The 15,501-nt window shown below is 42.1% G+C and overlaps 1 protein-coding gene across 1 annotated transcript; it reads left to right on the top strand.

The window, feature by feature from the left end:
- The first annotated feature begins 8,075 nt into the window (after positions 1-8,075).
- Positions 8,076-13,775, top strand: LOC101169707 (heterogeneous nuclear ribonucleoprotein A0-like). Its single transcript, XM_078953495.1, has one exon. It carries the CDS (start codon positions 8,203-8,205, stop codon positions 9,103-9,105), a length of 903 nt encoding a protein of 300 aa, XP_078809621.1. The 5' UTR covers positions 8,076-8,202; the 3' UTR covers positions 9,106-13,775.
- Positions 13,776-15,501: the final 1,726 nt, after the last annotated feature.

A 15,501-nucleotide genomic window follows, 5' to 3' on the forward strand; every position in this document is an offset into this window, starting at 1 on the left:
TCTGAAATCAAAAACTGGTTCACCTTAAACGTTCTTAAACTAAATAGTGATAAAACTGAGCTACTTCTTGTCGGTTCCAAATCCACCCTCTCCAAAGCTACAAGTCTTACTAATTCCATCGAATTCGTCTTCTGTCTCCCCCTCCCATCAGGTGAAGAGTCTGGGTGTCATCCTAGATAGCTCCTTATCTTTTCAGTCCCACATCAATAACATTACTCGGTCAGCACATTTCCATTTACGTAACATTAATTGTCTACACCCCTCCCTCACTGTCCCCTCTGCTTCTGTCCTGGTCCACAGTCAATTCCCTCCTCTTTCGTCTCCCCCAAAAAACCCTCAATAAGCTTCAACTGGTCCAGAACTCAGCTGCCCGCATCATCTCCAGAACCCCCTTCCTTCAGTCATATCACCCCGGTTCTCCACCAGCTGCACTGGCTTCCCATAACCTCCTGAATCAAATTCAAACTCCTCCTGTTCACCTTTAAGGCCCTCCATAACCTGGCCCCTCCTTGTCTCTCCGACCTCATCTATATTAAAACCCCCTCTCGTTCTCTTCGGTCCTCCTCCTCTGATCAGATCTCTGTTCCTCCAGCCCGCCTTGTCACAATGGAAAGCAAAGCCTTCAGCTGCTCTGCTCCCAAACTCTGGAATTCCCTCCCTCCTGATCTCCATAACATAGACTCTCTTCCAACTTTCAGATCAAAACTCAAAACTCAAAACTTTATTTATTTCTGCCTTCCCATCCTGATTCACTTTTGATCTTTGTCTTTTATATTTATTGTGCTTTTAATGTCTATTTTTAACCTTTGCTTGTACAGTGTCTTTGGGTTTCATGACAGGCGCTTTAAAAAATGGATTATTATTATTATTTTATGATTTTTATGATTTTTCAGTAAGCGCCTGTTTGCTTATTTTTAATCCGTGCGGCCAGTGCTTTATTATTGGCAGAACAGACCCAGAAGAAGGGTTAGGATTAGTTTAATACGTGCTAACAACATTTAGCTGTGGATGAACTTAAACTGGAATAACATTAGCCTTTATTTTGTGAGGACCCGACTGGAAACACAAATTTACATGATTGTTTGCACGGTTTCTCAGGATGTTCATTCAAGAGCCGCCTATGCTAGCGCACACAAAAGCCACTTCTCTGCTTGGAGATACAAATATCCCAGGAGACACAGTTCTTGCTCACGCAGAGCAGCCGGACAGACTGCGGTCCGAAGCCTCCTCCGGACCGTACACTGTAGCAAAGCATCCTTCCCTGCCTGCAAACACGAAGCTACTAGTCCGGCTACTTTGCTCAGAGACACGGTTCTCTAGTGTGGAGCAGCAGGTTCATTCTAACAGCCTCAGATCTTTTTACAAAGTGGTTTGTGGCAAAGTCTCTCTATAAATATTACAAAGAATGTCAGACACAACTTATGAGGGAAAAGAACTTTAGGTTACAAAAGGAAACATGAAATGAAAATATGTAGAACCCTAGCAGATCCCAATGCTACGTAGTTTGTCCAAGTGGGGTTACCGTAGTGACGTCATCATTAGTGTCAGGCCTTAACACTTATTCCAGGCCAAATACTTTTGGTACCTACACCGGTCCAGTAACATAAAAGCAAAATAACCTACGGTCAATTTGTCGTTTGTAGCTTTGTTTTTAATTTGCATCAACAACATAGAAGTCTAATTATTTATTATTACACATTCATTCACAGAGGCCAATAGGATCCATTTCACTAAACCAAAAATGTGTTTATTCAATTTTACAGAGACTGAATATTTTACATCTGACACTGAAGCAATCCCAATAATAAACTCAAGAGGGGCTATGTAAAAAAATGAAACACTCTGCCTGAAGAGTAAATGTGCAAATCAATGAAAAAAATTAAACTAAATTAAACTTGCAAACATTTGTGAACATTACAAGAATTTGGAGTTAACCTCCTTTCTCTCCTGAAACTTCACCCGGCCATCAAGATCAGGATTCAAATCCTGTGCAGCAACACATTTACTTTCATTCAACTGTGCAAAACACAATGAAATGGCCAAGAATATTTTCCTGGTTGGCTGCCTGAATTTTCTGGCAACACCTGCCTTCTTCCTGACCTTCACTCCAACATCATCAAGCGCTGTGACTAGAGAGCTGACGATGTCATCAGCAGCTCCTGTGCGCATCAACTTAAGAAACTCCGCTGTGACAGTCTTTGTGTCGGTGCTTTCATCAATAGCGACTGAAAATGCCATAAGTGCGCCCAAGTCTCCTCAGAGATGTTGGATCTGATCGCAATCCTTGACAGACTCATGTTGGCAAAGGTCAACTGCTTTTAGGGGCACAAAACTTCTGCACCCATCAGCATTTTTTCACAAGTTCACCATCCTAAAATGGATTGGATGTTTGCACTAACTTGTGCAAAAAGGTAGCTGTCACTGCTCCATCACTGACATCAGGGCTGCAGTAGATGCAGACGGTTGTTTTACAGTCCAGCTAATAGTTAGTAAATCTTCTGTTTTAACACTTGTGCTCTTCTGTGACCCTACCCTTGTAATGGTTACCACCTAAATAACTGTTTCTATCCATGACAGCAAGCTTGAAAACGTGAATGTATTTAACAGGTTGTTATTCAAGTGGACATTTGTGGTCATGTTTTGTCTGTCGTCACCCCATTGGATGAACGGGACCAGCTGACAAATGACAGCCCACCTGGCTGTCATTTGCGGCTGGCTCTTTGACAGGTGGAAGTGCGTTCCAACGAGTGAGGCGGGGCGGCCTCCCACCTAAAGCGTGAGACTGTCGAACATTTTTCTTTTCTTTTCTTATCAGACTGCGGGGTTTCGGGATTACACTTTGGTTTTGTGAATATTATTGACTTTGGGAAATCGGGCTTTTGTACATTGAATGCAGAATGTGATGGTTGATTGATAAAAAGTTCATGCACTCGCAGAATACACGGCTGCACAAACAAGCGGCTATTTGTGATTTTTGTTGTTAATATTATTGTGCAGATTGACAGGATATTCGATGCCCCTGCCGTAGAACGGCGTTGTGACATTCCCCTCTCAGAGTGGAGGATAGTTTGTTACACCCTTACATTGACGTATTATCCATAGCATTGCCACAGAAATGGACCGGAAAATGTGCTTTTTTTAAAAAACATCCTTATAATTTTTACTCTTCACGAATGGGCCGGATTAAACCATCTGGCGGGCCGGGTACGGCCCATGGGCCGTATGTTTGACACCCCTGAGTTAGACCATGAAATTGAAAAATCATGTCACTAATTTCTTCACCAGTTTTACCTTTGGGTCGAATCCATTTCCCATAGAGGTCTTTCAGCCTGGTGTACAGCTCCTTTGGTGTTTCATCTGGCTTCACCTGGAGGGAGCGAAATCTCTGACGATAGGTTTCACAGTTTATGTCATATTTCTGGAGAATAGCACACTTAACTTCGTCATAATTCATTAAATCATCAACATCCATATGAACATATGCGCTTCTGGCCTTGCCGGTCAGTAATGGGATGAGATGGAATGCCCACTCTGACTTTGACCATCTGCAAGCTGCTGCTATTCTCTCAAAAGTTATCAGGAAGTGCTCAATGTCATCATCTTCATTTAAAGGATGTAACTTTGGTTGTTGCTTAAAATTTGAATAAAGATCAAACACATCACCTGAGCCAAGGTCCCTTTGCGGAGATGAAGCCTCTGAGTGAGAGCCACCAGAAGCATTATTTGTTTGACATACTGGTGGTGTAGTGGGTTCTTGGTCTGCAGTGTGTGATTGGACCTCACGTTGAAGAAGGCTGAACTGGTGTTGCAGAGCCTTAAACCTCTGATCTTGTCTGGCAACTTCTTTATCCCACATGGCTTGTTGTGCCCTTTGCTGTCCAACGTGGGTTTGCAGAATGCTTGCAAGGTCAGATAAGCTGGGCTCCTTACCTTCTTCACCCGCAGTGCCACCTACAGCTCCACTCTCCTCAGCGTCAGAGTCCTTTTGTGCATCTTTGTCTGATGACAGGTTTGAAGCTTTGGCTCTGGCTCCTCGCATGATTTAAACTAATGTCCAATTGACTATCCCACTTCTGACACCAATTGTGAAGGTTCACAATTAGTCAACAAAAACGTTTCTGACGCGCGCTCACACACTCGCATGCACTGAGCGCTCTGCCCCCCTCCATCCTGGACACGTGCAGGCGCAAACGCGGCTTCAGCAAACACACACACTCATTCCACAAGACTAGTGTGTGTTTAAAAAAGGCAGCGGGAGCAAAACTGAATTGGTTGTGATTCATTTTATTTTTTTTCAGTCATCAATCAGAATCCAAAAATCCATCAAAGTACTCATCTTCTGTATCTGAAATGAAAACCTGGGCTAAATTTCTATCAAACACGGCAGGTTCCCTTTCGTCTTTTTCAGAGACTGTGTCGTTGCCGTGTGTCCTTATGAATGATGCCAGCTTTTCAGCACTTCAAAGCAGTGCAAGCAGACACGTTAGCCCAAGCTTCTACAATCATTCACAAATTGTGGCGTAAATAGCTCGGCGCTGCCTCCCACAACAATAAAAACGGACTTTTCCTGCCCCGTTGGACGTATTCTACCACGCTGCTCCCGTTCTTCTCGAGAACAAGACCAGCGGCTTACCGGAATGTCGAAAGTCAGTGGCTCCTCGTCCATGTCAATGTTGTGGCTGGGCTGGATTTGTTTGTCGGCAATCTTTTTACTGCAGTATGAGTGGAAGATGAACAGGTTTTCATTGTAATCCGCTGGAAGTCGCTGCAGCACCGTAATCCTCGCCCGAATGGAAAGATGATGGCCTTTCATAAAACGAAAGCAAAAGCTTCCTCTCTAAGCGTTACTGCTCTCAAGTGAATGGTGACTAAAGACAACCTTCTCCTAGCCGATCATTGATCGTTAGTCCATCACTCGAGTCGCCTTTATTCCGCTGAAACTCAGCTTGACTGTCAGAGTTCGTTTTCCAGCTTCCTCCACTTGTGAACACGGATTCATTCATTTTGAATTGGCTACAGCTGCTCCCATGTTCCTCTGCGTAGGTGATAGCTTGCAGTTTAAACTGTGCTTCAGTCAGGTTCTTCACTTCCTTCCTCCGTTCTCATGCCATCCTCTTCTATGTCCCATGACAACACACCAGGCGCACCGCCTCATAGGGCGCCCCCCACAGTTTGGAGAAAATTTTAGACTTTTAAGTGCGCCTTATGGTCGTAAAAATACGGTAGAATAATATTGTCTTGAGTAAAAATCATACATTTCAGGAGGAAAACAATCAGATTCTCGTCTTGTGTTAGTTTTGGACGGCGCTTCTTCTGCGTTGCTTTCAGTAGCAAATATACCTAAAGTGCCTTCTTAGCAGTTGTAAGTCGGAAAAAAACGCTAAAGGGCAACTGGTTGTTAGTAGGCCATGAGGCTTTTTGATAATTATAAATATACGGTAAATAAAGATGGACAAAGCTAGTGTGATGTCACCCATAGCAAATGCATTATCTCCGGCTCCAGTGATACGAAGCCAATTCAGTCGCCATTTTTCTGCGCCATTTGGAGCAAGTCAACAGTGATTGGCCTGAGTCACGTTTCTAGGGCAACTACTGTTGCCCTTCAGGGGTACAGTAATCTTTATTGAAGTCCACACCTCTTCCACTGAAAGGGGGTCTTGAGAATCTGTCAATCTGACAAATATGTTGACTGAGTAACAGCTGTTTATTTCTCAATTGAAGTCTGAGATTTTGGTTTCTTAGAGCACCAGGAAACAGGGGGAGGAGACTAGCTATCCAGTGAAATACTATATTCTATAGTCACGTTCTGTAACGTCTACCTGTCCACTCTAAACATGCACAAATATTACTTCACTTCCGCTAAAGCACTTTATGGGTCCAGGGTTGTGGCTGTTGCATGGATGGATCACGTGTGAGGTCATCCATAGAAAAGGCCTTGCTTTCAGCTCCAAACAAATGTAGTCAATTCAGTTACCATTTTTACCCGATATGTCTGTTGCCATGTTCCAACCAGACATCCTCAGTGAGCCGTGATAGGTCCGGCTACATTTCTATGGCAACCACTATCTCCAATTAGGAGTGAGCATGTTAGAAGACCACACCCCTTCAACTGAAAGCGGGCTCAGCAGAATCTGTCAATCCAACGCTTTAAACGTTTGACGCAAAGCTTCCGAGTGTTATTGAGGTACCTGATTGGTAATTTCATCTGTTAATTAACTTATTGTTACGAGCCAAGCCTTTTGTGGGTGGATGAGCTTTCTTCTTGCTTTGGATTGTTAGTTATGTTAATTGAACGCGGTGGTATTTGGGAGGCGATTGGCCCATCTCTTTTCTTCTAGGTTGGACGTCATCGCCTCGTCGTCCTGGTTGGCCTGGCACTCCATCTACAGCGTCAGCCACGTCCCTGTGCGCTGGAGGCACGGACACATAAGCTGACGTGGCCCAAGCACCAGGGCGGCTGACTCTTCAGCTCGCCATTTGTGTTCTGTGCACTTATTTGTGTTCGTTTCGGTTCTTGGCACATTAGAATTATTTCTACTTATACTCGCCATGTTTAAATGCTTCTTTTTACGGGCATGTGTTCTTTGATTATTGTTAACAGTGTCTACATCACGTTGTGATCTCATGTGGGAGGATATCTGTGTGACAGAACCAGCTGCAGCTTATTGCCCCGAATAAATCAATTAATACGGTCTTGTTGTATTGCTGCTTCTCTTTTCCCTCCCACACCCCGGGGTCGTAACACTTATACTACAGCAAAAATATCATGTAAAAAGCAGAAAAGGTAAGCACTTTAAAGCAGCCCTGCATGTTTACAAGTCTCTCCATGGCCTTACACCAAAGTACATCTCTGACATGTTAGTGCCATGTGAACCATCTCATCCTCAGGGACCAGCCTCCTGCAGGTGCCCAGAGTCAGGACTGAACAAGGGGAATCAGCGTTTAAATTGTATGCAGCTAAAAACTGGAACAGTCTCCCTGAGGTTGTGAAACTGGCCTCTACTGTGCTAAGGTTCAAATCTAGACTCAAAACATTCCTGTTTAGCCGTGTGCATAACTAAAGGGTCCTTATCAACTCCTCTATTCATTATCTTTTCTCTTTCCTTTCTTTTAAAGTACATTTTATTATGATTATGTATGGTTTTAATCTTTCCACTGTTGTGTATTGTGGTTTTAATGCATTTTCCTGTTTTGTGAAGCACTTTGAATGACTGTGTTATGATCAGTGTGGAGCAGGGGGGCGTGGCTGACCTTTATCCTGGTGCCTCTCTACATTGCACACCTGATTCTCATCTCATCACCATGTCTTTAAAAGCCTCTCCCTGCCAGATGATTACTATTTAGTTACTCTTAGCACCTGTCCTGTATATCAGTCTAGCTCCATCAATTCAGCATTCTGCCTGATTTAGTATTTGTTCCTGAGGAATAAATTGTCAACCTGCCCTCAGCTTTAGTCTCTGCTTTGGGATCCTTCCACTCAACCTAACACTTTGTGTACGAATTGTGCTATACAAATAAACTTGCCTTGCCAGGTCCTTTTAGCGTGAAACCTCATTTACAAAGTAATTAAGGATTATGGTGGGAATCCGGACACAGCCCCTAACTACTAAAAATCTATACAGTGCGGAACTTTGAAGTGCCCTGGATTTTAAAAGCAATTCGGAGACCACGCTCACCACTTTTTTTTTTTTTACACGGTAAATATGATGTCATCAATTTCAAAAAGTAAAATCTAAACTATATGAACGTTTCGCAATGATTATTTATGAATCCTCTGTCTTGTGAAGATAAAAACGTTGATGGTTTATTAAAACAAAAATATGAATACATTTTTGGCACATTGGTTCTCATGTTGTAAACACATTCTGTTCAAAAAAAATTTTTTTTAAAGCAAAAAAATGCATCTCCACTGTGCAAGCTTGGATGATGTAACATGTGGACTTCAGATGATGTCAAATATCATCAGATGACCAAAAAAAACATGTCATCAGATGATGTCACATGTCATTAGATGATGTCACATGTCATCAGATGACGTCACATGTCATCAGATGATGTCACATGTCATCAGATGATGTCAGATGACATCACATTATCACAGCTTGAAATCTATGAATACATCCACTTTCCTTTCCATCAGCTATATCAAGATTTCAAGGTTGTTTTAAAGATTAAACAAAATATATCTTACGATTTACCAAAATGTTCAACCAAGCCTGTAAGCTTTTTGTGGGAGGACTCAAGGTAGACACCAATGATGACGGGCTGCGCAAGCATTTCGAGCAGTTTGGCACCCTCATCGACTGTGCCGTCGTCCCACACAAGACGGCGCAACGCTCTCGCTGTTTTGGCTTTGTGACCTACTTAACACCAGAGGAGGCCGATGCAGCCATGGCAGCAAGTCCACACACAGTGGAAGGGAACTGGGTTGAGGTCAAACGAGCTGTTCCAAAGAAACAGGCCGATGAGTCTGAAGCTCGTGCCAAGGTGAAGAAAATCTTTGTTGGTGGCTTGAAAAACGACATCCAAGAGGACGACCTCACCGACTACTTCTCTCAGTATGGTGAAGTGGAAAACTCTGAAATCATGTCAGAGAAGGATACCGGAAAGAAACGGGGTTTCGGCTTTGTGCACTTCACGGATCACTATGCGGCAGACATGGCTGTGGCTGTGCCTTTCCACACAGTGAACGGACACAGAGTTGAAGTCAAGAAATCTGTTCCCAAGCAGGAGATGCAGGCACCCAGCAGAATCAGAATGACGCCAAGAGACAATTCACGCCGCACCATGATGGAACACCAAAACGACGCCATGGATTATGGCCAAAATTACGGCTATGGAAATGGCGGAGGATATAGGGGTTATGGGGGGTGCTGCTGCCCATGCAGAGGCGGCTGTTCCGACCAGCAAAATGGTTACGGAGGTGGCTATTCCAACCAGCAAAATGGTTACGGAGGCGGCTATTCCAACCAGCAAAATGGTTACAGGGGCAGGAATGGCTACAAAGGTCGTGGCCATGGCCAGCAGTCTTCTGGCTCTGGTCCAATGAAAAAGTCTTTTGGTGGTCAGAGAAGCTCTGCTCCCCACACAAGAGGCAAACAGTAAAGACTTAGAGGAAACGTAAAATAATTGTAGGAAATTCACGTTTCAGAACACCTAAATTAATAAACAAACTTTTTATGATAATAGGAAACACAAAAAAAGGAGGACTTAGACTTACAGGAACCTCTTTTATAATTTATATTGTTGTTTTTAATGTTTGAAAGAAAAATAGAAGTTTTTAGGGAATTAAGCTAAAAGCTTAAACACATTTATTAAATAGGAAAGTTTTTTGTGCATATTTATTTTTTATTTAGTTGTAGGAATTTTCAATATGATTTAGAGTAGCTTAACATTAATTAATTATTAATGTGAGGTTTCACCTTTATGAATTTACATTTGTGAATAAAATGTTGTGCAATGCAAATCCATGTTTCGATTATAAAGTCTAGACTTTTTCAAAAAGAGGTTTTTATTAGGGCCCGAGCACGGAGTGCAAGGACCCTATTGTAATTCGAATGTTTATTATTATTATTATTATTAGGGCCCGAGCACGGAGTGCAAGGACCCTATTGTAATTCGAATGTTTATTATTATTATTATTATTATTATTATTATTATTATTCTACCGGAAGAGTCGCCTTTTTGAGGCCTTTAACATACCCCAAAACTCACCAAATTTGGCACACACATCAGGAGTCGCGAAAAATTTCGTATTTTATAGGAGATTGGCATGGGCGCAAAAAAACGGCTCGATAGCGCCACCTACAGTGACTTTTGTCCCGACGCCCCGCATACGCTTTAACGTACAAGCTTGAATTTTACAGGGCATGTTCTTCAGATGGAGACCTACAAAAAAGTCTGAAAGGACCCACCTGTCACTCGCACAGGAAGTCTGATATATTGAGGTCAATATGTCATTTTTGCTTCATTTTGGACATTTGCAGGCCTCGCTCTAGAACGAACTCCTCCTAGAGATTTTGGAGTAATGACTCCAAACTTTGGTTTTGTAAACTAGACACATGTCCGATGTTAAATTGCGAAGCTTTTAAGTTTTTACGGATGTTTGTGACCGTGGCGGCGCGTCGAAAATGGAGGTCATTTTGAAAACACGCCATGAAAAGAAAAATGGCCATTACTCAGCCATGCAAAATCCAATCTGATCCAAAATTGATATGCATGATTGTAGTCTGACCCTGACCACATCAGAAGTGGAAAAATCCAGAACAGGTGTAGCGCCACCTGCTGGCAAAAGGAAATGACATGTTTTACTTGGAGCATCACTGCTCAAAATAGGATGAGCCGACACACCTCAAAATGATGTCCACCTGTTGAAAAGCCATTGAAGTTTACTCTGATAAAAAGCCATAACTTTCAATGCGGGGGTGTGGTCGTGACAGAGCGGTGAAGTTGGGCGTCTCGCCATGCACACAAAAGTTGCTCTCACGTGCACATTCCTTGTCCAATCTCACTGAAATTCAATAGAGGTGATGAGGCTTTCATTCTGAACCAATGGATATGACAATCTTGGACGAACTCCATAGCGCCACCTAGATATTGACAAATACATTTTATGTCACATTCTGACCTATCTTTTCTCTTTGCTTTGTCCGACATTCATAAAATTACAACAGGAGATACTCATAAGGGTCTTCTCTCATCGTCTAAAGTTTCATGGGTGTACACCTGATGGTGCCTGCGCAAGCCACCACCAAACAGGAAGTGGTTGATTGCGTTGCAGTCAGATAATTAAAAATTCATAAAAAATCAGCCGTTTGTATCACGAGGCTGAGATTTCAGAATGAGATGCCTCATAAATATCTCCAACTTAGATATACAGCACTTGCATGGGTGAACAAAAACGGCTCAATAGCGCCACCTACCATGTTTGTTTTTGAGAGCCCCGCCATGTTCTTTAACATACAAGCTTGATTTTTACAGGACATGTTCATCAGATGAAAACCTACAAAAAAGTCTCTTGGTACCAAGCTGTCAGTTGCACAGGAAGTCTGCTATATTGGTGTCAATATGTCATTTTTGGTGTATTTTGGTCATTTGCAAGCCTCGTTCTAGAACGAACTCCTCCTAGAGATTTTTGAACAATGACTCCAAACTTTGGTTTTGTAAACTAAACACATGTCCAATATTAAATTGCGAAGCCTTTAAGTTTTTACGGTTGTTTGTGACCGTGGCGGCGCGTCAAAATTTGAGGTCGTTTCGAAATCACGCCATGAAAAGAAAAATGGCCATTACTCAGCCATAAATAATCTAATCTGATCCAAATTTGTTGTGCATGATTGTAGTCTGACTTTGAACACATCTGCAGTCGAAAAATCCGAAACAGGTGTAGCGCCACCTGTTGGCAACAGGAAATGACATGTTTTACTTGGAGCATCACTGCTCCAAGTAGGATGAGCCGACACACCTCAAAATGACGTCCACCTGTTGAAAAACCATTGAAGTTTACTCTGATAAAAAGCCATAACTTTCAATGCGGGGTGTGGTCTTGACAGAGCGGCAAAGTTGGGCGTCTCGCCATGCAGACAAATGTTGCTCTCATGTGCACATTCCTTGTCCAATCTCACTGAATTTCAATGGATATGATGAAGCTTCCATTCTGAACCCATGGATATGACAACTTTGGACGAGCTCTATAGCGCCACCTAGTTATTGCATGGGGCACATTGTGCCCTGTATTTTCTCTGTGCTTTGTCCGATGTGCATGAAATTAAAACTGGAGATACTCAGAAGGGTCCTCTCTCATCATCTCAAGTTTCATGGCTGCACATCTGACGGTGCCTGCGTAAGGCACTGCCAAACAGGAAGTGGTCGATTCCGTTGCAGTCATATAATCAAGCTTTATAGGAAATCAGCCGTTTGTCTCAGGAAGCTGAGATTTCAGAATTAGATGCGTCCTACAAAGCTCCACGTTTGAAAAGCAGCACTATACGTACGAGAAACATTTAACCACCTTAATCACCCTATTGTGCTAAAAGCAAATTTTGGGACATTTTGACTCAAGCAAATATTTTTATCATAACTTCTGTTTAGTTTATCAGCACCAAAATAAAAAATATTTACATTTATAAAATGAACTGGTCAACTCTAGGATTTTATTTATTCAATCTTACATCCTCAAGCTTTTCATCAGTCTCCCCTGCTGCAGGAGTGGAGTTAGCCCCCCCCCCAACCCCCGGCTGTGTGCTCACATGTAAATTAGCCAGGAGTGGCAGACAGAAAGTAGAACAGTTAGAAAGCCTAGTTCAACCCTAAAATACAGCATTTTCCTTTGTTTTGTTTGTCTTTTATACATCCTTAGCACTAATCATTGCTTTTTTATTCATCCAAAATACAATTAACTTTATATTTTATCTTTTTTTTTTTTTTTTTACAAACAAAACATATGAATGTGCTCCAAAACAAAACCCAGCCTCAGTACACTCCTACAGATGTAACATCAGACAGTAAATGTCTCTTTTATGCTTTTTTTAATCAATGCTGCAACTTCTTTTCATTTCCTTTCAATACATCCAATAAAATTAAACTACAATGACAACAAACACAACATATAGCAAATGTCTCTAAGAAGATTGTGTATATACAATATGTACCACCTTTAAACACCAAATAAATAACAAATCTTTCTAATAAAATCACAAAAAATGGAACACAAAATGTAAAACCCAAATTAGAAATTGCAATTTTAAAAAGATACATTTTTCAGCAGCTTTTCAAAATCAATCACATATTTTACTCTTCTGTGGATGAAACAAAGAAGTCCAGAATAATGTAGCCACTTCTCCAAAGTCTCTGTCACCTTCAGTTTTAAACAAAGTCTTTGAAAATCCATTATACATTGGTCACATGTATTCAGAGACCTGCTAAAAGTGCACAATTGTAAAAGCTCTTTTATATAGACAACTGTTTGTTTGCTTAGAGCTCTAAATATAAAAAAATGCTTTTCTATCACCTAGACACAGGTGGGGAACCACATCAACTGGATTAGTAACAGGGAAACATGTTTAGGTTTAAACTTACATCAATACACAACATGAAGCTGTTCATCACATTTTTGACCTAAACATGTAAACACATCCTTGGCTCTGCGGTTAGGAAATTGTAATTGGGAATCTCTTCATACCAGGAGCCAGCCTGAACATTGGAACATCACCACAGTGCCCACCCAGACTGGGACAGCAACGGGGTCCACTTCACAGCCGTGAGGCTGCTATGTTTAACTCCAGCTGTCCCAGCAAGGGAGACAACTGCAGCAACATCCACTGACCAAGCTGGCAAGCCCTGGCAGAAAAGATCCCCACAAGAAAAACACTGGCTCAGGCAGGCTGGTCAATAAAAAAATATAGTTTTGCCAATGTCTTGCAGCTCGCAGATCAAGTGGTTTAGTTTTCCAGTAATGTCAGTCAAGAATACAAGTTCAGATTCACCATATTCATATTCACCATATTCAGCAGATATCTCCACCAATAGCACCTTAAAAATCCTGTTCTGTTTTGCTTTGCAGCTGAGGTTTTTTTTATGATTTTCACAATAGGAGTCATTATGTGTCCAGAGCCAATCACTTCTGCACATAAGGCCTACTGGTGAATGACGCAGCAGTAATGCAGACATTTTGGAAAGTCTGCGTCAGCTTTACAGCTTACAGTGAGTGATGAAACCTGTCTGCAGTCACTGCTACTGGCTTTTCTAATGGTACCTTTTTCTGCACAAAAACTCCTTCACCGTGTTATACATTTCAACTCCTCTTGTAGATGTCTGTTAGGGCAGATGTGTCAGGAGTTCTTCTCTTGTGGAAACCAAAGGCTATGCTGTACTGTTGCCGTCCACAGACTCATCACACTGGACGTTAACCACCTGCACTTTGCAAGATCCCGGTCCAGCTAATTGGCCAAGTTATCAGACATAGCTGACACTCATCTAGACATTGTAGTGGAAATTGAATGAGTTCTATTGTTCTCATTCTTAGGAACAGTGATAGCAATTATCATCATTGCTTGTTTCTTAATCTGATAAAAACCTTCTTCTACTTGATGAGAAATTGAGCAGGTCTAAACGAGACTTAGATTTAAGAATTTTTTTCATGCTATATGCATAAGTCTTTGTCCTTTAAGGAAACAGATTACAGTCCCCCCCCCCCCCCCCCCACAGGCTGCTGTCATATTAACATTATCTTGGAGCTCCAGAATGGACAAGAAAAAACAACGAGAATGGCTCGAGCAGGGCGTTGCTCACGGGGCGGTCGCTCGTGCCAGGCGGTGGCACGTGCTCGGGCCCGCTAAATGCTACTTGTAGCTTTAATTATTATTATTATTATTATTCTACCGGAAGAGTCGCCTTTTTGAGGCCTTTAACATACCCCAAAACTCACCAAATTTGGCACACACATCAGGAGTCGCGAAAAATTTCGTATTTTATAGGAGATTGGCATGGGCGCAAAAAAACGGCTCGATAGCGCCACCTACAGTGACTTTTGTCCCGACGCCCCGCATACGCTTTAACGTACAAGCTTGAATTTTACAGGGCATGTTCTTCAGATGGAGACCTACAAAAAAGTCTGAAAGGACCCACCTGTCACTCGCACAGGAAGTCTGATATATTGAGGTCAATATGTCATTTTTGCTTCATTTTGGACATTTGCAGGCCTCGCTCTAGAACGAACTCCTCCTAGAGATTTTGGAGTAATGACTCCAAACTTTGGTTTTGTAAACTAGACACATGTCCGATGTTAAATTGCGAAGCTTTTAAGTTTTTACGGATGTTTGTGACCGTGGCGGCGCGTCGAAAATGGAGGTCATTTTGAAAACACGCCATGAAAAGAAAAATGGCCATTACTCAGCCATGCAAAATCCAATCTGATCCAAAATTGATATGCATGATTGTAGTCTGACCCTGACCACATCAGAAGTGGAAAAATCCAGAACAGGTGTAGCGCCACCTGCTGGCAAAAGGAAATGACATGTTTTACTTGGAGCATCACTGCTCAAAATAGGATGAGCCGACACACCTCAAAATGATGTCCACCTGTTGAAAAGCCATTGAAGTTTACTCTGATAAAAAGCCATAACTTTCAATGCGGGGGTGTGGTCGTGACAGAGCGGTGAAGTTGGGCGTCTCGCCATGCACACAAAAGTTGCTCTCACGTGCACATTCCTTGTCCAATCTCACTGAAATTCAATAGAGGTGATGAGGCTTTCATTCTGAACCAATGGATATGACAATCTTGGACGAACTCCATAGCGCCACCTAGATATTGACAAATACATTTTATGTCACATTCTGACCTATCTTTTCTCTTTGCTTTGTCCGACATTCATAAAATTACAACAGGAGATACTCATAAGGGTCTTCTCTCATCGTCTAAAGTTTCATGGGTGTACACCTGATGGTGCCTGCGCAAGCCACCACCAAACAGGAAGTGGTTGATTGCGTTGCAGTCAGATAATT

The sequence above is a fragment of the Oryzias latipes genome, chromosome 10 (genome assembly GCF_053564925.1).
Source record: "Oryzias latipes strain Hd-rR chromosome 10, Olatipes_Hd-rR_3.1".
Classification (NCBI taxonomy): Eukaryota; Metazoa; Chordata; class Actinopteri; order Beloniformes; family Adrianichthyidae; genus Oryzias; species Oryzias latipes.

Excerpts from the sequence above, each read along its gene's own strand:
- LOC101169707 (XM_078953495.1), top strand. The coding sequence starts at position 8,203 with ATGTTCAACCAAGCCTGTAAGCTTTTTGTGGGAGGACTCAAGGTAGAC.